We start from the raw sequence: 24,894 nt of genomic DNA, 5'->3' as shown, positions 1-24,894 counted from the left end.
TTCATTAAATATATCACTCTTCAAAACCCCTTCATTCCAATTTTCATAATTCTGTTGTCTTTAGTTCTCGAGTTATTTCTAATAGGAAGTTTATCTGCCTCGCCCTGTATGTTAAGTCAAGCTGAAAATGAACATATACTGTTACGTTGTTCTAAAACCTAAAGTAACGTTTAGTAAATAGCAATATGATAGTGGGTAACTACGAGACTTGCAAGACTCTTGCTGCAAGATCAAGACCAAAACCAAGACCGGGAGTGCAATACCAAGACCAAGACCAAGACCAGGTGTATTGGTGCAAGACCAAGACCAAGACTCTCTAAGTCTCGTCTTGGTCTTGCATTTGGGCAACACTAATGGTGAGTGTGAAAGAGATGATTGACGGCCGCTCAATACGCAACAGCTACCTTCTCCCTGAGCCTATGTGTATGAATTTGATACACAAGAGTAGAACTTATTCAAGCGACAAAAAGTGGCCAGGCTGTGACAACTTATGAAGATAAATGGGCCCAGGAGTTAAAGTGTTAAATATTAAACTAATTTTAATGCTTACCAGTTTCCAAAAATAAAAAAAAATAGGAATGGTGAATGGTCCGGATTTTAAACCAATACCTATCAATCTCTAGCCGAATGCTCTACCAATAACGCTACGAGCTCTCTGTTTACACAGTTTCTCGGACATAATGACAATTCACGGTAACAAACAGACGAAGTGAAGTATAAATAAAAATGTTTTAATAATACCACTTATCTTACTCCCGAGGAAGACAAATCCAAAGACACAAAAATATTAACACTAATATATCCTTTTTACGCCTTTTTTTGCACTGATATATTTATACATAACTTGAAGGATTTAGCAACTTAATGCCATACTGTCTGTGTGCGCATGCGCGCAGAATAATAAAAATTCACTCCCAATCGCGCCTAAAGAAGTATAACTTCAAAAATGTGTCCGAAGTGAAAAACGCTGGACGGAAGGGCCGCCCGAGAACTTTATCGTACCGATCTATTATCGTTATCGTCAGGGCCCCCGTAACCGGGCGTGCAACGCGTGCGGCGCACGCGGGCGTTACCCCAAAGGGGCGCCAAACCGAAGGTTTGGTAAATAAGAAATATTTATTTTAAATGAGATAATCTCTTTATATACAATTTTAATTATTTCATGAACAGTTAGAGAAATCTCAAAAATCAAATATTGTGTTATTACTGAAAAAATAATTATTCCCGTCCTGAAATGTTGAACTTACTCTGTCAAAAAAATGTAAGCTCCACACTCTCGCCGAAGTCGATCGAGGTTCAACAAGTACGAGAGTGTAGACGGTCACCTTGTGCAACTTTGCCTCACTTCGATCTACTTCCATTCTCTGTCGGTCTGGCGCGTCCGAGTCAAAGGCATCTTTGTCGGTATCGCACCGCTCTTTGTCGGTATCGAACTTCCTCGCGAAGTAGAACGAGTGTGTAGAGAGGTACTTCGGACTTCGGTCAACTTTGGCGAAGTAACTTCGCCGAGAGTTTGGAGCCCGCTTATAGCGGGCTCCACACTCTCTGTTCCTTCCTAATGTTTTTCTTTGTAGTAGATTGAATTACGCTTGGTATACCATCCAATCTATTTTATGTTGTAAAACGACACTCAAAATAGTCAAAAAAACATCAAATCACACTTCTTGACGAGTAGAAACATAAATTAACACCCATAAACCGCAACTTAGCAGTATTACTCCAACAAAAACACAACTTGCTGGATCAAGTAGTTTTACTCGTATAAAGTGAACCTTTTACTCGAATTTATGATAATTACCCTTAGTAAACAAATACTCTATGAATTATGATTATGTATTTGACTTGAGTATCTTTTTCCTTGTTGCCTATGCGTTTATTAGGCACAAACATTATTTACTCTTACTGGTGAACGGGTGGTTTCCTGCTGGTGGTTATCTGTCCGGGATTTTTTGTAGGGATTTTTTGTCCGGGGATTATTTGTCCGGGGATTATTTGTGGGGATTATTTGTGGAGATTTTTTGTGGGGATTTTTTGTCCGGAAATTTTTGTCCGGGGATAATTTGTGGGGATTTTTTGTCCGGGATTATTTGTCCGGGGATTATTTGTCCTAGCTTCCCTGCAGTGAAAATTTTATTTTATATTGGTGTTAATAACTACCTACACGACTATCATATTATTGCAATATCCGTTGGGTTTGTTTTGCCCTGATTTTAAACTTTTGTTTTCGTCTAAAATATTGGACAATCTTTGTTATTTGTTGTTATTTTAAGTGGTGTGGAAATTCAATTAATTGTGAAAATGGTAAGTATTATAATCATTGTATAGAATAATAATAATTCATTTTAAATGGTTATAATCGGGTTTCCTCTAATAAAATCCACAATTTAGAATTTATTTTGAAAAAAAAAAAGAAAATAAAACAGACATTGTGTCTGCGTAACTTGGAACCATATGGGAAACTTTTTTATTATTAATTTTACGGAAAATATTTATTTTTCATCAAATGCTTTGCATAGTCTGAAAACTAAAATGCAACCAAATATAAAATTAAGTCAATCTTATGAGTATCAAAAATATGAATTTCGATCAAGAGTACCTTATATTTCACAATATCGAAAATTATTATTATGAAAAGTTGTTTGGAATTAATTAAAAACTATGTTTTAATATGCAACGCCCTTTTCATTTATTACGAATAATGCGATAACTCTTTTATTGTTATTGGTTAATTAATTAATAATAATAAAAGACTTATCACATTATTTCTAATAAATGAAAAGGGCGTTGTTGAAAATTACAATTATTGTACGATAAAAAGTTCTTTCTAAAAAGCTTTGAATGGTCTAAAATCTAAGATGCAACCATCAAATCCTATCAAATTTTTTCAATTTAATATGAGATATATGTAAAAAAATATGAGTTTCGGTCAAAAGTAAAGTGCCTTTCTAGATCACAATATGTTTCAATTAGAAGGATGTAATTGCATATAGAAATTTTTTAATGCTGAACAAATTTTCATAAAAACTTTTCAATATTGTGAAAACTAAACGTACTCTTGACCAAAATTCATATTTTTTGACATACTTCGTATAAGATTCATAAAATTTGGTATTTGATGGTTGCATTCTGAGTTCTAGACAATGCAGAACTTTTTATGAAGATTAACTTTTTCTGATAAAGTTAATAATAAAACAGTTTCCCATATGGTTCCTAGTTATGTAGACACCCTGTATAAAATTGGTTTGAAAACTTTGAAATGACAAAATATTATTGTTTATTTACTTAAATGTTTATTTTTAATTTAATGCAGGGTGCTTCATTAATGTTGAAAAAATTTAAGGTGAAAGGCGCAAAATGTCGCCTGTCAAAATTTTCAATGTGCTTTAAATGTATTCATTTTTTTCGAATCCTGAGAAAACTAATAAGTATTTTTAAAAAATTTTAACGCAGAATGAAATATAACGTTATTGCCGAGGGCTGACAGTCCCCTAAAATAAATAAAAAGTTTTTTTTTAATTAAATATTTGCAATTATTAAAAATCACACTAAATTTTCTCTTTTATTTGCACCCCTGTAACTTATTAAAATAAACATTATAGAAGTTTTCAGGGACTTTCGTCCTCAGTAATAATGTAGTCTTTCATTCTGGATTTAAATTTTTCAAAAATATTTATTAGTTTTATACAGTATATTTTTATGTATAGTAGATTTAAAGGGCGCTAAAATATGTCCCGCACGCGGGCGCAAATCAGCCTTGCGGGGGCCCTGGTTATCGTACTAGATACTGGCATTCTATAAAAATAAAAAAGTTACTCGTTATTTTGATATTTTAGAAACACTTTGTATACTTGAAAATATTTTATGGTTCTACGCATCATTAATTCCCGCATTTGAGAAAATGTTCGGGGACACACTATAGATTATTGCATAAATCAATAGAATATTAGTCATACTTTCATTTCAAATTTGTCAATTTTTCTGAGAAATTAATAGTTTACAATATTTGCATTTTACTGCATGGATTGTAATGAAATTTTGGGAGTAGCCCAAAGCCCAATCTCCTAATTCAAAGTCTGTCCTATATACTATGGCGCTTTTATCATGGGGGCGGTTCTCACCACTTCTCGGGGATAGAACATTTTTATTTTCGAATTGCATGGAGCAAAAGGAAGAATTTTAAGAAAATTTAAAAATGCGCTGTATAATTTGATCTTATTTTTTTCACCCGTCCAACTTTTTGAAAGTAGAAATAACACTATATTAAGAGGTATTGCAAAAGAAAAACAATGCATTTAAATTCTGGTGAATGAGGGGTTAAATATATGTACTTCTCATTTTTCCTTAAAGTACATTAGTCATATATTTTTTTGCACCATATCTCGCTTAGTTTGAATGTAACCGACATTTAATGGTGCTCGTTTTAAAGGCCTTTTCAAACACTACAAAAGCATGAGCACTTTGATCATGCGCCAAAAAACAAACTCTTTTTACCTACCATATCTCTTTTTGTATTATAAATAGAAAATTTACGAAGGAACGAATATCTTTGTTATTTATAATCTAAAAAATGTTTTATATCGTGTTTTTAGTTCGATGCATATTTTTAAGGTATTCACAAAAAACCGTCCAAAAAGGTGTAATTTTTCAATGAAAATGGCCAATTTTCAACTACGCATAACTCAAAAAGTATTGAGTTCTCAAAAAAGAGTATACACCAGTTTTTGCTTAGAAATAGGTTCTCTAGCCACATTCGTGCTTATTTTGACCAACAAATTTTCCACCCCCTTGAAGGGGTGGGAACCGCCCCAAGATAAAAAGCGCCATAGTATATAGGGTAGATTTTGTTTCTTGAGCAATTCCCTACTTTCTGTGAAAATATCAAGTACATCGATGTAGTAGGATGGAATTCTGGGCCAAATACCCTCCTTGACTGCCCTATAATAATACTCTGCTATCATCGCGTGAGAGAGGACACACACAAGATTATAGCAAAATTTCTATTTACTGTAACTTTTCAAGTTTTTGAGCTACAGCAACAAGTTTTATGTCATTGGAAATATAATTTTGGATTCTTTCAAAATTTGTAAAAATATACAGGGCGTATCTAAAAAAATTAAGATTTTTTTCATTTCCGATTCAACCGGAAACCATATTTTTGGTAAAATTTATTTTTATAATAGATAATAAAGTATCATGTGTATCTGCAAAATTTCAGATTTTAGTTTCTATTACAAAGTAAGTTACGGACAGCCGAATATTTTTTTATAAAAAATTCGTAACTCCCCTCCTATGGGGAATTAAGAAATCTGGCTGATATCATTCAATTTACCCATAGGGTATCAAAACAATATCAAAAAATTAACAAATTCCTTGGAGCCATTTTTGAGAAAATCTAGTTCAAAATTATGTCAAATTTTGACCCCTTAAATATAGGCAACCCATAACTTTTCTGAAAAACAATAATCTTCTTCTTAGAGCCCCATCTTTAGGCTATATAACGACTTTTTCAAATTAAACTTATCTTAAACAAGTTTTTAGATAGGTAGAGAAATGTGTCGGGTGGGCAGTCGGCCATTTTGGCCGCCATTTTGAATTTGAAAATGCCAAATTTCGCATTTCGATTAACCTATCAATGAGCTAACTTTGAGTTAAATTTCATTCGTTTCGGTCAAAATTTGCAAAAATGGGCCCTAAATAACCCCCCTATTTCGGGCCCCCTGTGAGAGATTTTTTTTAAAAGCTTAGTTTCTCGACAAAATTCTCTTAAACTTACTCATACCGAATTTCATTGAAATCGGTCCGGTAGTTTTTGCTGGGCGGTGGCGACATACGTACGTACATACGTACGTACGTACATACATACTTCCGACATGTTTTTTTTTATTTGCTTTTTAGACTCAGGGGGACTCAAAACGTCAAAAAAAGTGAAATCTGAAAAAAAATTTTTGCACGATCCTATAACTTTATCTATTATACTATACTACGTATACCGGGTGTAACGAAAATACAGGTCATAAATTTAGTCACATATTCTGGGACCAAAAATAGTTTGATTGAACCTAACTTACCTTAGTACAAATGTGTATATAAAAAAAGTTACAACCCTTTGAGTTACAAAATGAAAATCGATTTTTTCCAATATATCCGAAAACTATTAAAGATTTTTTATTGAAAATGGACATATGGCATTCTTATGACAGTAGCATCTTAAGAAAAAATTATAGTGAAATTTGGACACAATATAAAAATTTTATGAGGGTTTAGTTCCTTTAAGCCCCCCCAAAGTTTTGTGTACGTTCCAATTAAATTATTATTGTAGTACCATTACTTAAACAAAATATTTTTAAAACTTTTTTGGCTCTTAGTACTTTTTCGAAAAGTCAGTTTTTATCGAGATATTCTGAATATTTGTCAAATCCACCACATATTTGTATATGGTTAAGTACGATTATGGAGACTTGGTAATAATATAAAAATTTATGTATGATTTACATTTTTAGGTATATTTTGAACCGTATTAAAAAAGAAGTCATATCTCGATAAAAGTTGCCTTCTCGAAAAAATACAAAGAGGCAAAAAAGTTTTAAAAACATTTTGTTTAACTAATGATATCGCAGTAATAGTTTAATTGGAGCGTACACAAACATTTGGGGGGTTTAAAGGAACAAAACCCCCATAAAATTTTTATGTAAACATATTAAAAAAGAAGCCGCAACTCGATAAAAACTGCTTTATCGAAAAAATACTAAGAGCCAAAAAAGTTTTAAAAATATTGAATTTAACTAATGGTACCACAATAATAATTTAATTGGAACGTACAGAAAAGTTTGGGGGGGTTTAAGGGAACAAAACCCCCATAAAATTTTTATGGGGAGCACAAATTTCACTATAATTTTTCTTTAAGATGCTCCTGCTATAAGAATGCCACATATCCATTTTAAATAAAAAATCTCTAATAGTTTTTGATATATTCGAAAAAATCGATTTTCATTTTGTAACTTCAAAGGGCTATAACTTTTTTTGTGTGCATATTTGTATTAAGGTAAGTTAGGTTCATTAGAACTATTTTTGGTCCCAGAATATGTGATTTAATTTATGACCTGTATTTTTGTTACACCCTGTATAGTACGATAAAGTAAAAATTGTTTTTGTGAATTTGCTGAAAAAAATTTTCGACCACGGTACCGCCTACACCCTGTGGATTTGTTATAAGGACCTCTTTTTGAGTAATTTTGTGCAACAAAATTGAATCGAAATAATTTACCTAACAGGGGCGGTCGATACAGCTTGGACTATTGAGTAATATCCTAGTATAAAAAAATAATGACCCTATAATAAATTAGTGTAATTAGGTTTTAATAGAATAAATAAAGTTTGAACCTAATAGTTACACACTTCTGTTTAAAAATACATTCTAAGGAGAATATTACAGCTTTTGTACAATTTTGTAAATGCATTCTGACTCGTAGTATAAAAAGATGATTACTTTTTCGAATAAAAGGACAAGTCGAGATTTGCAGTCGCTTCTTAATTATGATAAAAGGAACACAGTCGTTTAAAACAGAATATCAACTAAGCAGGCACACTCTCTTGGGAATTTTAGGTTAATCCTAAAAAACAAATGTTGTGTTGACGTTTTCCTGTTTCGCTTGGGGAAAATGTTTAAGGCCAGAATATTTAGTTCTTCCCTTTCGTCGCCGCATATATTAATTAGCTTTTTTTATAAATTCGTCGTTCTGGACAAAAACATTGATTACCCTGATATTGATAATTTTAAATGAAAGCGTATTGATTAGCCAATTTCTTTCCAGCGGTGCGTTTTTGAACCACTTATTTTGCAATTTTTTCTAAACAATATTTCTAAATATCATATTTGGATTAAATTTTTGGTTTCTTGTTATATTTTTCTGACAATGGAACAATTGTAGCTTAATTGCAGTTAACGTTTTTTAATTTAAAGCATTATATATGTCATTGATTACGTACTTTAGAAAGGAACTACAACGTTAACGGAGTTTTATTATTTCATATGGTCAAGGACCTCTAAATATGAAAAAACCTCGGTGTGCTACTATATAAAGGGGTGCACTTTTGAGAAATGGGTGAATTAGTCCCTAGGTACAGGGTGCATTAGGGTGAGATTTATGCACTTTTGGTACAAACACGTCTACAGAGAAATTGTTTCAGATTAAAAATACTATCGAACTATCACCTTTTAAAGCCAAACATATTTTTTGGAAAAAAAAGTATTGGAAAATCTAAAAATTATGCTAAAATAGCAGTTTCATCAATGGCGTAGAATTTGGGAAGGGTCAACCATTTAATTTCCCTTGTCGTACGCCTCTGGTAATAGCCAGAAACGATTGAAGGGGTGAGTGGATGAAGGGAGTAAGTGACATTTTTTAAGAAAATGAGTTATCCGCATGGATGAAGGTGGTAAGTGCTAAATTAAATTTTCCACTTATCCCCAGCCTTCTATGATTTAAAATAACTGAGATAGCCAGCGTATGAAGGAGGTAATTGACCATACTACTTTAAATATCTAGTGAATGAAGGAGGTAAGTAACAAGATAAAGTACTTACCTCCTTCATCCATACCACAGAGAATAAAAATTGTGACATACCTCCTTCATGTATTCGTCAGCTGACATCAGATGAAAACAAATTAAAGTTTTTAGGTTATGAGCAAGTGCAACCCTCGCTAAAACCGTTAACTCTGGGATTTTGTGCAATGAAAATTGCCGCTACAAGTGTTCTGAGTCAATAACTGTAGAAGAAAGGGAATCAATATTTTCTTCCTACTACAAACTAGATGTAAATGCAAAAAACTGCCTTCTTTTAAGATCATTAAAAAAAGGGAACCAATGAGAAAGAAAACTGGAGCATTAAAGCATAAAACTGCCACCTACCAATACAATGTAACTTGTAGTGGCCGGCAAACTACCGTATGCAAACGGGCTTTCATTTCCTTGTTTGCAATCAGCTTGAAAAAGGTTGACCTGATCCAAACTTCAATAAAATCAGGGAAAAATGCTAACAAGACCCCTGCTGAAGTTGCTGCTTACGTCATTGAGCATATTTCCAGTTTCCCAGCAGAAGAGTCGCACTACTCCAGGCATTGTAATATTCACAAAAAATATCTTTCACCGCAACTTTCGATCCCTAGAATGCATAAACTTTACCTAGACAAATGCCGAACTGACGGAAGAAATGAAAAATTTCAAATAAAAGAGGCTACATACCGATTCATTTTTAATAATGAATTTAATCTGTCTTTTGGTTATACCAAAAGCGATACATGTAGCACATGCGATTCTGGCAAAAGTAATGAAAAACACGCTGAAAATTACAAATCAGCGTTTGAATCTCAAAAAGCAGATAGAGAATTTGCTATCAAATCAGAGAACACTGTGTATGGAACATTGGATCTACAGCAAACTATGCCCCTACCTAGGCTTAGTACCTCGAAAGCCTTTTATCTTAGACAAATGTGGTTTTACAACTTAGGAATCCGCATAATAACCAAAAATGTGGAAAAAACTGTTTTCTGCACATGGACGGAAAATCAAGCTTCCAGAGGTAGCTCGGAAATTTTTAGTTGTTTTCTACGAACAATCGAAGTGGATCCAGCCTTTAAAGGAAAAGATCATCTAATTTTATGGACAGACTCGTGCGCCGGGCAAAATAAAAATTTTTTGATGGTATGTTTGTTTCAGTATCTTGTGGGCAAAGGCATCTTCAAAACGATTGAGCACAAGTTTCCAGAGGTAGGACACTCGTACTTAGACTCGGATAGAGCATTTGGACGTATTGAGAAACGACTAAAGAAACATCATAACATTTACATCCCTGATGAATATCGTGATGTGATTGTTTCTTCAACCAAGAAAAATATGGTGATAGACATGCAACATCACTTTAGAGACACGGAAAATATTATGAAAACCATGAAACTAATGAATAGAAAAAAAGATCTTCTTAATGAAAAGGTTAATTTCAAAACTGGAATCAAGTGGATTCGCGTAGATGTCTTTGGATCATACCTTTTCAAGGAGTCTTACGATTACTACACACCTTTCAAAATGGTATGTATCCTCAAGCAGAAAAATTTCCCATCCCTTCTACCTGAAGAATTCAACATTCCAAGACATATCCAAAATACTGGATCCTTAAGCAAAGAAAAGGTAGACAATCTAAAAGAACAGCTTTGCTTCATTCCAGAAAGGGATAAGTGGTATTATGAAGCCATCATAGAGCAACAAAATTTTTAAGAAGGTGGTACAATATCCTTAGACTGATTCAAAAACTGCTTAGAAATTCAGTGTTTGTCATTCCTTTGTAAAACCAAAAATATAAGTGATTACTTGACATCCATGTTATTTTTTTCCTGATTATAGCGCTTATTCAAAAGAAAATGCAAATATTTATCCTAGATAAAGGAGGTAAGTCCACATAACCCATTCATTTTGGCATAGACATAATTTCTAACAAAAAAAAGTTTTTGGATAAAAGAGGTAAGTACAAATAAATATTTTTCAAATAAGTTTTTAAAAATCGGGGGGATTTTTGTTTTTACAATAAAATTTAAACATATCCTACCTATGAGAATAAAAAAATTCGGTTTAAAAAATCGATTAATAAAAAAGTTCCAGCAATAAAACTTTGAAGTTAAATTTCTCAAAAACTTACTTTTGTTACTTACTCCCTTCATCCACTCACCCCTTCGATTATTTAACATAATTAAGTAGGGTGTACAGTACCTACACTTTCCGCCAAGTATCACACGGATATGTCAAATTATTTTAAAGTATTCTTTTTTTTTAATAATTTATTCTTTATTTAAAACTTTAAGAATTACGTGTGCGCGGTACTATAAAACTATTTGACATATCCTTATAGTACTTGGCAGAAAGTGTAGGTACTGTACACCCTACTAAATTATGTTAAATAATTGTTTGTGGTTAATACCAGAGGCGTACGACATGGGAAAGTGACTGGTTGACCCTTCCGAAATTCTACGCCACTGATGAAACTGCTATTTTAGCATAATTTTTAGATTCTCCAATACTTTCTATGCAAGTAATATACTCTTTATTCGTAACGATAAAATCATTAATTTTCGAGATATTTGAAGTTAAAAATTAAAAGGTACACTTATTTTGATTAATGTTATTTTGCTCCTTCGTTTTTAGCTTCAAATATCTCGAAAACTAATGGCTTTATCGTTACGAATAAAGAGTATGTTTTTGACATAGAAAGTATTGGAGAATCAAAAAATTGCACTAAAATAGCAATTTCGCCAGTGATGTAGAATTTGTGAAGGGTCAACCATTCACGTTCCCCAGTCGTACGCCTCTGGTAGAAGCCAGAAATGTTTGTTTAACATAATTTAGTAGATTGTACAATACAAGCACCACTTACCAAATTTCGTGGTGTTGTCCCAAGCCTGTCAGGAAATATTCAAAAATAAATAAAATAAAAGTTTAACTTTGACACCCTGTATTTAGTTTATTATCAACTTTTGTACTAAGGTCAGTTAGCTTGAATCGACTTATTTTAACCTCAGGAATCTAAGGTTAAGCTATGGCCATTCTTTACCAAACACTCTGTATAGGAATTAATTATAAGGGAATTTATTAAAACTGTAACAAGTACCTATGTTTACACATCTGTAGCAGGATTTAACGCATGATTCATACTAATATTTTAAAAAGATAATTTTATATTTATCTATACAGCAAAATAATTATTTACCAAACAGTTTGACTCCTTATTTCCTGGTCAATCTGATCAAATCGTGATAACACCGTGGTCTTTGACAAACGAAATCAGCAAAAAAAGTCTAAATCGTCCCAGAATTGTAATGCTCTTCTGTTATGAAACCGAGGTAGACGTTATGAAATAAATAAAAATTCCGAACTTGATATTGCATTAATAATTTTTCAAGTGAAAACTTCTTTAGGGACGTTGTGCGATTGTTGGATAGGGCAAAAGCATTGAATTCGCGACCGTAATCGCGACCGTCATCGCGACCGTCATTGCGACCGTCATCGCTTATGCTATAATATTATGTGTATGTATATTATAAATTGTGTAGAGGTATTTAAATTTAAAATAAATGTAAAACCTATTTTAGGATGGGGAAAAAGGATTGATTTCGCGACCATCATCGCGACCGTCATCGCTTCGGCGAAATAAATTTTGTACATAATATATAGGTATATTATGTGTATGTATATATAAATGGATAGGGCCGGCGTAGCCGAGTGGTAGTGTGCTAGGCTAGCGTACCGGTGGTCCGGAGTTCAAATCCTACCGCCGGCAACAACAACTAGACATTTTTAAATGTTTATAGGCCCCAGGTCGACTCAGCCTGAATAAAATGAGTAGCTTGGGTAAAACCAGGGGTAATAATAGGCGGTTGAAGCGTAGCACTGGCCCTGTTACCTTCCTTGTATACCGTAGGCCCTAGATATAGCAGACTACCCTGCTATACTCCCAAAGCCACGTGAGCGGTATAAAACGGGAGACTATTATTATTATATATAAATTGTATAGAAGTATTTAAATTTAAAATAAATGTAAATCCTATTTTAGAATGGGCAAAAATCATTTATTTCGCGACCGTCATCTCTTCGGCGAAATAAATTGTGTACGTATAGAATTAAATAATTATTGTAATTGTGTAAGTATAGACTTGTATAGAAGTATTTAAATTTAAAATAAATGTAAAACCTATTTTTGGATGGGGAAAAAGGATTTATTTCGCGACCGTCATCTCTTCGGCGAAATAAATTTTTTACGTATATTTATTATGTGTATGTATATATAAATTGTGCAGGAGTATTTAAATTTTAAAAATAAATGTAAAATCTATTTTGGAATGGGAAAAAAGTGTTGATTTCGCGACCGTCATCGCTTCGACGAAATAACTTTTGTAAGTATATAATTATAATGTACGTATCATAATAGTAATATTATTGAAGTTAAAACTTCTTTAGGGACGTTGTGCACTTTTTAGATGGGGAAAAAGTATTGGATTAGCGACCGTCATCGCGACCGTCATTGCTTCGGCGAAATAAATTTTTGAAATGAAAAGTTCTTTAGGGACGTTGTGCACTATTTAGATGGGGAAAAAGTATTGAATGAGCGACCGTCATCGCGACCGTCATTGCTTTGACGAAATAATGTTTTGAAGTGAAAACTTCTTTAGGGACGTTTTGCCCTTTTTAGATGGGGAAAAAGTATTGACCGTAAATATTAACCGTATTAAACTAAATTAACGACCGTCATTGCTTCGACGAAATAAATTTTAGAAGTGAAAACTTCTGTAGAAACGTTGTGCCCTTTTTAAATGACGAAAAATTATTAAATTAGCGACCGTCATCCCGACCGTCATTGCTTCGACAAAAATAAATTTTTGAAGTTAAAACTTCTTTAGGGACGTTGAGCACTTTTTAGATGGGAAAAAGTATTGAAATAGCGACCGTCATCGCGACCGTCATTGCTTCGACAAAAATAAATTTTTGAAGTGAATACTTCTTTAGGGACGTTGTGCCCTTTTTAGATGGGGAAAAAGTATTGAATGAGCGACCGTCATCGGGACCGTCATTGCTTTGACGAAATAATGTTTTGAAGTGAAAATTTCTTTAGGGAGGTTTTGCCCTTTTTAGATGGGGAAAAAGTATTTAATTAGCGACTGTCATTGTTTCGACGAAATAATTTTTGAAATTAAAACTTCTTTAGGGACGTGATGCTCTTTTTAGATGGTGAAAAAGTATTAAATTAGCGATCGTCATCGCTTCGGCAAACTAAATTTTTGAAGTGAAAACTTCTTTAGAAACGTTTTGCACTTTTTAGATGAGGAAAAAGTATTAAATTAGCGACCGCCATTGCTTCAACGAAATAAATTTTTGAAGTGAAAACCTATTGAAGGACGTTGTGGACTTTTTAGATGGAGAAAAAGTATTGAATTAGCGACCGTCATCGCAACCGTCATTGCTTCTACGAAATAAATTTTTGAAGCGAAACTTTTTTAGGGACGTTATACACTTTTTAGATGGGGAAAAAGTGTTGAATTATCGACCGTCATCGCTTAGGCGAAATCAATTTTTGAAATGAAGATTTCTTGAGCAACGTTGTGCACTTTTTGGATGGGGAAGAAGTATTGAATTAGCGACCGTCATCGCTTTGGCGAAATAAATTTTTGAAGTGAAAACTTCTTTAGGGACGTTTTTCCCTTGTTAGATGGAGAAAAAGTATTGAATTAGCGACCGTCATCGCGACCGTCATTGTTTCGACAAAAATAGATTTTTGAAGTGAATACTTCTTTAGGGACGTTGTGCCCTTTTTAGATGGGGAAAATTATTGAAATAGCGGCCGTCATTGCTTCGACGAAAATAAATTTTTGAAGTGAAAACTTCTTTATTGACGTTGTGCCCTTTATAGATGGGGAAAATGTATTGAATTAGCGACCGTCATTACTTCGACGAAATAATTTTTGAAATGAAAACTTCTTTAGGGACGTGATGCTCTTTTTAGATGGTGAAAAAGTATTAAATTTAGCGATCGTCATCGCTTCGGCAAACTAAATTTTTGAAGTGAAAACTTCTTTAGAAACGTTTTGCACTTTTTAGATGAGGAAAAAGTATTAAATTAGCCACCGCCATTGCTTCAACGAAATAAATTTTTGAAGTAAAAACCTATTTAAGGACGTTGTGCCCTTTTTAGATGGAGAAAAATATTAAATTAGCGACCGTCATCGCAACCGTCATTGCTTCTACGAAATAAATTTTTGAAGCGAAACTTTTTTAGGGACGTTATACACTTTTTAGATGGGGAAAAAGTGTTGAATTAGCGACCTTCATCGCTTCGGCAAAATCAATTTTTGAAATGAAGATTTCTTGAGGAACGTTGTGCACTTTTTGGATGGGGAAGAAGTATTGAATTAGCGACCGTCATCGGTTTGGCGAAATAAATTTTTAAAGTGAAAACTTCTTTAGGGACGTTGTGCACTTTTTAGATGGGGAAAAAGTATTAAATTAGCGACCGTCATTGCTTTGACGAAATACATTTTTGAAGTGCAAACTTCTTTAGGGACGTTGTGCACTTTTTATATGGGAAAAAGTATTGAGTTTGCGACCTTTATCACTTTGCCGAACTAAATTTCGTACGTATAGGTATATATTATAATGTGTATGTACATGATACAAAAAATATCCAGATATTATTTTCCCGTAGCCCAAATACGTCCGAGTTCGCGCATGATGAAGTAACTGGAGACCAATTTGAATTTTAGTTCTTTTTAAAGTTGAATGGGATTTGCATGCATTCTGTCATAACTTATTCAATTAGCAAAATAATATTAAACGGCTTTTTTGTGTTATTTGTTTATAAAAGACATCTCACTTTTATAAAGATAAAATATAAAATACACTTATCTTACAACCGCGAACGATTCAAACTAATCGAATGTTACGAACCATTATGAACGTGTCGGTCTCCAGTTGCGTCACGATGCTCCCTCCCTTCAGGATGCGCAATATATTATCTTCTTATTTATAGTATCATGTGTATGTATACAAAGTAGCATAGAACGTATGAAACGCGTATATAATATAGGTACAGCACTTCTTTTTGGATGGGGAAAAAGCATTCAGCTCGTAATTTATATACTATAAGAAGTTTTCACTTCTGCTGGCACTCCCATGAGTGCTTTAAATTTTTTTTTAATTTTGTTATGAAATTGTTTTTTATTTATTTTTTCTGTCAAATTGATCATTATTTCTCGAATTGCGCATGCGCAAGTACAGTCACTGCTGCCAACAGAAGAAAAAAAGTGGTTAGCTAACCGAGATTTTCTTAACTTGGTTTAAAGCATTGAAAAACGCTATTAGGGTTAAAATATTGGTTAAAATTTAAACTAGGTTAGCTAACCAAAAGTTTAACCAGTCACTGAAAAACTGGTCCTTAGATGAATAAATATCTTAGAATATCTTAGATTTTAGATGAATAAATTAGATGATAGTATTTCAACTTGAAAAGCAAGTTAGTTTGAACTGTTGTATCAACAAGTTTCAGTCAGTGGCTATGGTTTTCAAATGATTCCTAAACCAGCAAGGAATTGAAGATGCATTTGAAGAAGCTATCGACGAGATTCAAAAGAATGTGAATGGTTAATATATTTTTCTATATATCACCATTTGTCATATTGATATTTATAGGTATTGTAGTTCTATATTATTTGACTTTTCTCGTAGATGCCGTATACATCGCTTCTATTTATACATCGCTTCTATTTATACATCGCTCCTATACAACTATTATTCGCGTTGTAGGTGTTTATAGAGAAATAGTAACTCACAAGCCAGGAGCAAGCAAAGCAGCCTAAAGTGCGAAGAAAACATCCAACTGGTCAGAATAGTTATTGTAGATCAACCACATAAATCAATTAAGCATGTATATCAACAGGTAGATCTTTCATATTTAACTTGCCAGAGTATTCTTAAGCAAGATTTACATTTTCATTCGAATAGTTTATAAGCCTTCCATGAAATCACCATATACGACTATCCTCAAAAGCTCTAGCCTTCTGTAAATGGTTTCTGAACAATCTCAATAATACTCATGATGTATCAGGCAAAACCTTACTGACGAATGTTTCATCTTCCTGTGTACACAAATTCTCAGAATATGAGGTTGTGGAGTGCAGATAACCCCCATTATTTTTATTGATACTCCTTTATATTTAAAGAAACTTGGAGTTTGGGCTGCTATAAGCAATCGACGTATTGTAGGCCCCATATTTTCGAAGGGATTCTAAATGATGAAAGATACCGTTAAGGAATTTTAACTCCATTTTTAAATCAATTGATGGACGATGAATTAATAGAATGATATTTCAGCAAGACGGAGTTCGCATTCATACAGCGCTGCAAATTTGAATATTATTATGTCCTTTTTCGACAATAGGGTTATACAATTAAGTTTAAATACGCCCATTATATTTCCCCCTATATCCTGTAATTTGACTCCCAGGGATTTCTTTCTGTGGTCACATTTAAAAAATTCAGTTTTTAAAACTACTGTATCGGATTTGGAAGATCTTGGATCTTTGGAAGACAAGGAATAGATAATGATATTTTGAAGAACTAAATAATACTCCGTGGGTCCTAATCAATGTCATAGACTAAATGAGAAGAAGAGGTACTTTATGTAGAGATATTGGTGGTGGACATAATATAGAACATGTTCTTTGATCTTATTTATTTTTGTTACGTATAATTTTGTTAATTTTTTTGATTTTTGATTAAAGTTCTGTGATAAATGTTTTGGCAGATTTTTTTACGTTTTACAATGTTAATCAAAATTAATATATAAAACAATGGTAACATTTCAGATTAAAACAAGGAATACGCAATTTTTTGTTTGGATAGCTTTGATGAAATAATTGCGGGTTGCTCGTTACAATTTATTATAATCGATTTCATTGTTTCAAAAATATTTAAAGATCTCTGTTTGCCAATAAAACTTACCTGTTGCTTTTTAATCATCCCCACCTCGCACGGTAATGAACATGCAGATGTAGGAGTTGCTGTGTTGTTGTTCTCAAATACAAGGTAACTAGGATCCAACTGAAGATAGTTAAACCATCTTCCAACTTTCTGCAACAAAAAAAAATATAAAGGAAATTCTTATAGTCAATAAAACTTTAAGGGCGCTCGCAAATACAGCCACTTGTGGTTGCCTCCGACTTCAAGTCGCGAGAACCGGCCACCGCCATAGCTTGTCGCTCGAAGATTAGCGGGAACGCAGTGTGTGCATAGATATAATAATACATACATTAGGGAAGGTACAAAGAATAGCGTAACGCGTAGCAGTTCATCGGTGGTATATCCATCTCTCTCTACTGGCGCTTAGCTTTCTCTCTCTGGCATATGATGGCCGCTGTACTCTGTGATGATAAAATCACCTCCAACGTTCCATTACTCCTACCTTTTGGTAGATACGCTCACACTCGTACGATAGACAAAGATAGCTAGACCACTGTACTTGATATTAGAGAGATATCGCAAAGGCATTTTTACCGCACGCTAATAGCGGAATACGCTATTTTGACATGTACGCAAGCGCATAGTGAATGTTACGCTATTACCGGATAACTTGTCCCGCTATTACCGAGTTTTTAGATCGTCTTCTTTTTGACGTACGTTAAACGTAAAACGTTATACTTGTCATGCGCATTGAGTAATAAATAAGGGATAACGTGTTTACTTAAAACAGTTTTTGAATCCGTTCGAAAACACGCACACAGATTAACGTTAATTGCCATTTGGCAAACGTAACCTATAAAATGGCAGTTGTGTGCTATAATTTATTTTATTGAATTATTTGCCATGATGGAAGAAAATATATTAAGACGTTCACCAAAGACAATTTACTACTTTAGTAACACAAAACATCCATCCTAATTTAAACAAGACAATTCAGTCAATTGTCAGATTTCTCAAGAAATGATGTAATTTAGAATTATTCTACCAGGGGTGCCAAGCAGATTATATTCAATTATATACTATATTTTTTATACATTATTATATATTATATACACTATGTTACTATACTTTTTATTCTAGTTGTCTTTGGTTCAGCTCATACGACTTTTTTTTCGGTTTTTATGATTTAGATATATTGACATTTGGCAATCTTACAAATACGCAATCCCTTAATAACGTGAACCTTATTTCTACCTAAATAAGGTGATACGTTATCCGCTAATAAAATAATAAGTTATTTTTCAGTTAATGCGCATGAGCAGAATAACGTATAACGTTTAACGTTGCTGAAATAAGGGGCTTAAAAACTCTCTATTTAGGTAGAAATAAGGGACGGTAATAACGTTAACGCTAATTTGATATTTGGGATGAAACCTAAAAATAATTTGTAGAATACAAATTTTATAAACTAAAAATTATGAATCATCTTGTTTTCTGTGTTGAGAAACACATGTGTTCTTATTTGGTTTACAATAGACTACTTTTTGTGCGTAGAATATTAGTTATTCAGATATTTTATATTATTTTTATACTGATTATTTATATTTATTGTTGGTTATATCATGAAAATTAAAATCCATGTCAACCTGCTCAATATCCAAATTCAGTTTTCTTTCAAAAACATTTACAGTATTCCTCAACATTAATTTCTAGGTTACATTTAATTCAAAACGTCGGTTGTCATAATAGCGTTAAGCCCCGCCCCAAAATATTTGCGATAACTCTCTTGATGCCTGTGCTAAAATAGACCGTTATCCGTTATTTACGTCTTGCCACGTTATTAACGTTAACCTTTGCGATATCTCTCTATTGGCGTTACACCACGATGCATTGAGCAGCGTAAACCTAGCCTGGTCTATGGTTAATATGTCTATGAGTGTGGGCGCCGAGTCCATTTAAATTACATACAAACCTCAGTCAGGAGCGTGTAACGGCCACTGGTGGCGACTACAAGTGGCTGTGACTGCGAGGGCCATAAATATTAAGTTTTAATCGTCAAACAATATTAATTGATTGATTCGACCGTTAGGACTCGTCCATAGTGCATGCTGGTTTCCGAGTCAGAAAGCCGAGTCCGTGTGCGAATAATCCTAATAACAGTGCGCAGGTGCACTTTGAACAGGCACGTTTAACCCTTATCCGGGCAACACATTTTACTTACGTAACCGGGCAACTCGGGTCAATTGGACCCTCCACTGTTCTTGAATGCACTATTCATACTTACCTATATATTTCTAATATCCTTCTTTAATTTTTTGTTAAAGTCAAATTTAAATCGTCTATATTAAAACAAAGTGGTACTACCATAGTATGCGGTCTACCTCGAGGGTGCGATCTACCTGAAGTGTATGTTTCCGAGTCACAGGCCCACCATATTTCATTCCATACTTATCTGGCTTTGAAAGTATATACTGCTTGAAAGGACGCCTTCCTCGATACGGAACAAGCTACTCATCTACCGTCATGTTTTCCTGGTAAATAGTACTTCTGAAAGTTTTGGTTTTGGACAGTATTGCTGCTAATTTATCGTTCCTTCTTCGTTCAGACCTCGTGTCCTTATCGTAAAATCGAACAAATTATAGCGATACGCTTTAATTACTATTTTTGTCGAGTTTATATCTCGAGTCGATAGCATCAAGAAAAATATCGACATCACTGACTTAGCTCTCGCACAAGAAACTGATCCAGAACTGCAAACTTTTTTACGTGAGAAAACATCACTCCAAATAAAGAAAATACGCTTTTCCGAACAAAATGTGAGTTTGTACTGTGACATATCAACATCTACAGCCAGACCATTTGTACCGAAACCACTTCGAATTGCAATTTTTCGCACCATGCATAACCTAGCACATCCCGGAATCAACAGTTCTGTGAAGATGATCACACAGCGATATGTTTGGCCATCCATTAAATCAGATGTGAGGAAATGGACTCGAGCGTGTCTAAAGTGCCAAAAATCGAAAATATTGCGCCACATTGTTTCACCTACTGGAAGTTTTCTACCACCTTCCAGCCGATTCGAACATGTCCACATAGACATTATGGTGATGCCGGTTTCAGAAGGAAACAGATACTGTTTAACATGCGTCGATCGTTTCACACGTTGGCCAGAAGCTTTCCCGATGCCTAATCAAGAAGCAGACACAGTAGCCAGAACATTTTTTTCTGGTTGGATAGCTCGTTTCGGCACTCCCAAGTGCATCACAACAGATCAAGGCCGATAATTCGAATCGCATCTCTTCAAATCAATATGCAAATTAACTGGAACTACCCATTTAAGGACAACCGCCTATCATCCGCAAGCAAATGGTATGGTAGAAAGGTTTCATCGACAGTTAAAAGCAGCAATTCGATGTCATGAAAACATCCGATGGACCGAAAGCTTACCTTCAGTGTTACTGGGCATACGAGCAGCGTTGAGAGAAGATTTAGGTACTTCAGCCGAAGAACTCGTGTATGGAGAACCATTGTGTTTGCCAGGTGAACTATTGTTTTCGTCACAAAGAAACACCGACGGCAATGCTCACATTTATTTAAAAACGCTTCGAAACCATTTCGAAAACCTCCGTCCTACGCAACCGTCGCATCATGTATCCAAAAGTACCTTCATTTTCAAAGACATGAAAACCACTTCTCACGTTTTCATCCGCCGTGATACAATCAAAAGCAGCTTAGAAAACCCATATCACGGTCCTTTTCTAGTTGTTAGGCGAGGTGACAAGACTTTTGTCGTCCGGGTAAATGGAAAAAAATCAACAATTTCCATGGACAGATTGAAACCAGCTTACGAGCTTCACGAAAGTACCGATCACGAAACAGAAAAAATGACAATATCCAGCAAAACAAACAACAGACCGAAGATGAAAGCAAGATTTACTGGAAATTACCAAGAAAGTGTTAGTTCACAGTGAATCAAGTAATTTTTTTTTCTTTCTCCTCGTATAAACTTTGCATTATTATTTTTTTTCTTTTCTTCCTATTTTCAATTTTCATTATATGTAATTTGTATATTATGTATTATCTATCGTCTTAGTGTCTTAGAGGGGGTGTATAGCGATACGCTTTAATTACTATTTTTGCTAATTTTCATTTTAATATTTTTTCTCAAAAACGAAACAACGTTAGTCATTCGAAATGCACATTTAAATACAAATGTTAAGAGACATGGCTTTACCCTGTCACATCTGTTTTTCGTCTGTGCGGTGCAACAAGCTGCACCCTCATTAATTAAGTACTTTATCAGACAATTATTGTGTCAACAACTCACTTAATGCAGTCGAAATTGTTTTTCTTAAAACTGCAAAAGTAGACGCCAGACCTAGTGATTTATTTGCTCATCTGGTCAGGGGAAAAGGAACACAAACATTATTATCGTTTGTGGTTTTTTCTTCAGCCACTACACAGCACGTGATCGATTCACACACACACCGGCTCGACCCTCTCCGAGAGACCTAAACGAAACACATTTTCGTTACAACAATAAAATTACCGTTCGTTTTATTATATTCATTTTTAATTAAATTCCGGCAACTCACGCACCGGAATAAAATCTTAGCAAACGTTTGTATCGTTTTAACCCCATAGTAGCTTTAAATATTGTAGGTCCATAAAACTTACAAGAAAATATATCTACACTATGGTTGTTGACATTTAGGTGCCCTGCAGTTAGTAGTACAGTCAAACCCGCTTATTAGAATACCTCTTAAAGGAATATCCCGGTTTAAGGAATAGAAATTTGAGGTCCCGAAACGTTTCTACTAGCGACCAATGATCGGTTATTAGAATATCCCGGTTATAGGAATACTTTGGATTGGCACGAAGGCTATTCCAATAAGCGGGTTCGACTGTAGTCCAATAAATGCATATAGTTCTGTAGTAGAGTCGCAGTATTTCCAGTTCTCCATCCCCTGGACTTTTTCGGCGTACTTTATTTGTACACTTCACTATTTCGTTCACAATTTTTTCGTCCACAAACAAACAATAGGAATCAACAGGATCATCTACGCTTTGACCAGGGGCTAACATTACTTTGTGAACTTTGCTTTTTATTATGACGCAGGATAGCATACGTCCTTTCTGTTGTGGTTGACTCTTCCAGTTAATTCCATCCTTAGTTTAAAAAATTACACACTCTGAAATCTGAGAACTTGTAGCTACACATTCTTTATTAATTTTACTCAATACTACTTGCTGATCATCCCCTTCACTTGCTTCCGAAAGATGATCTTCAATTTCAGAGTCACTTTCAATGCCACCTACTTCACGAGATTTTTCATCATTTAAGTCCCATAAATTATTAGCATTATCTTGCAGTTCTGCAGCTGGTAATGATTTTCGCAACATTTTATTCGCGCGATATATCTACGTTCACTGTAATTCAATATAATCCTAATCTTAGGAGCTTAGTTGTCGACACTAACATCGATATCAAACGACTGACAGCAGATGTATTATTTATTTTAAAATATGAATAGGTACCTACCTAAAGATATTATTGCATTCCAACAACGATCATCAGTTTTTAAAATTCATTTAGAATAGATATGACACCTATTAATTGTAAGCAAAGAGATGTTTACATTGTTTTTTACACGTTTGGACTGTATTATTGGATTTCCGGAATCATAAAAGTAGTTTAGATAACCCACAAAAACATTTTCTGAAATCATCACCTGACTGACAGATTAAATTTTGTAACAAAGATTTAGACTTTAGGTATAAATACAAATAGGGTCCGATCGACCCGTATTGTCCCTTTACGTGACAAAATTCTTTCGACGCATTAATTTCAAAAATGATAATGAATATTTTGAATAGCTCATGACTATGTTAACGGAAACATACTTCTAAACAAATTCAACACAAACTTTGAAACACATTCCCTTTACGTGACAAAATTCTTTCGACGCATTAATTTCAAAAATGATAATGAATATTTTGAATAGCTCATGACTATGTTAATGGAAACATACCTCTAAACAAATTCATTGGTACATAAAATTTAATAAATTTTTTTTATTAGTTTATGATAAAATAAATGGCGTCTCGGGCCCGTTGGACCCACCTTGCCCGGATAAGGGTTAAATACGAAGGATTAGTTTTATACGGACTCGGTGCTGACTTCAGAAACCAACGTGCACTATGGACGCGCCCTTACTTGATGGAAGTTCATTTTATCTAACAATAAAACACCGAAAACTTTTGTTTTCAATACTTTTTCAATACGAAATTTATTACAAATTACATAATGTCACTACGGCTGTTTCGGCAGAGTGCCTTTCTCAAGTGATCTACTATGTGTCTGCATTATAAAGTCTCTAACTGAATAGGTTGAGGAGTGGGGAGCTGTTTGTCTCTCGTTGGTCCTACATGAAGAGTTAGAAAACATAAAGGCGATCTTAAGTAAAAATGGTTTTTCGTTAAACTTCTTAGAAAGATACATCAGACGTTTTTTCAATAACAAATTCCAACCAAACAGCAAAGTAGAAGAAATCAAAGAAAAGATCTATAGCAAACTTCCATATACTGATTACCACAGATTATGATTCTAGATCATAATTATTCTTTTATTGAAAAAAATCAAATTCTTCATAATCGAAATAAAGGCCTTAAGCTATCTTGATTAGCATCTGTGGAAATTAATAAATTGATAAATACCGATATAATCCTGAATGACCAATTTGAGACAAATTGAACAAGACAGCTCCCCATTCCTCAACCTATTCAGCTAGAGACAATGCCGCCATATTTATAATGCCGCCACAATATAGTAAAATAAATCACTTGAGAAAGGCACTCTGTCGAAACATCTGTAGTGACATAGTTATAATAAATTTTGTGTAAGTATTGAAAACAAAAGTTTTCGGTGTCTTATTCTTAGACAAACAATATTGTACTAATAAAGCTTTAAAATAGTAAAAATTCATAATAGCTAAAAATAGAAAAAATGAAATATAACAACCATTATATTAAATAGAAGAGAATAGAATTTATTTGGTGAGTATACAAAATTAGTTTTCTTTGACAAATCAAAATTACAATTTGAAAATAGTGACAATTATTACATACATAAATACATAAAAAAAATTCAGTAAAATGTTTGCGGATTTAAATATTTATACAAAACATTACTTACATTATTTATTACTAACAATTTATCATAAAGCAAATTACTGAGCACTAGAGTATAATAGACCAGCATTTCTATGTCTGATTGACTTAAAGAAAGGATCTTCTGTATAATAGAGACGTCCCCCTAGGGCATATATATCATAAAAACTATTGAAAACATCTACCAAAACAACAAAATTGAAGTCAGAACAGATGGACAACTTACAGA

General features: G+C 33.8%; 1 protein-coding gene across 1 annotated transcript in view; it reads right to left on the bottom strand.

The window, feature by feature from the left end:
• LOC114339582 (metabotropic glutamate receptor-like) overlaps window positions 1-19,447 on the bottom strand; it is a 52,885-nt gene extending 33,438 nt beyond the window's left edge. The window contains exons 1-2 of the mRNA XM_050641414.1: window positions 19,319-19,447; window positions 17,535-17,663 (exon numbers count right to left, since the gene is read on the bottom strand). Coding sequence (XP_050497371.1) covers window positions 17,535-17,663; window positions 19,319-19,447 — 258 coding nt within the window. The remainder of the gene's footprint in view (window positions 1-17,534; window positions 17,664-19,318) is intronic.
• Between the last annotated feature and the right edge of the window lie 5,447 nt (window positions 19,448-24,894).

Source organism: Diabrotica virgifera, chromosome 10, assembly GCF_917563875.1.
Source record: "Diabrotica virgifera virgifera chromosome 10, PGI_DIABVI_V3a".
NCBI classification, from domain to species: Eukaryota; Metazoa; Arthropoda; class Insecta; order Coleoptera; family Chrysomelidae; genus Diabrotica; species Diabrotica virgifera.
The sequence above is the reverse complement of the archived record's forward strand: the minus strand, read 5'-3'. Positions and strand labels throughout refer to the sequence as shown.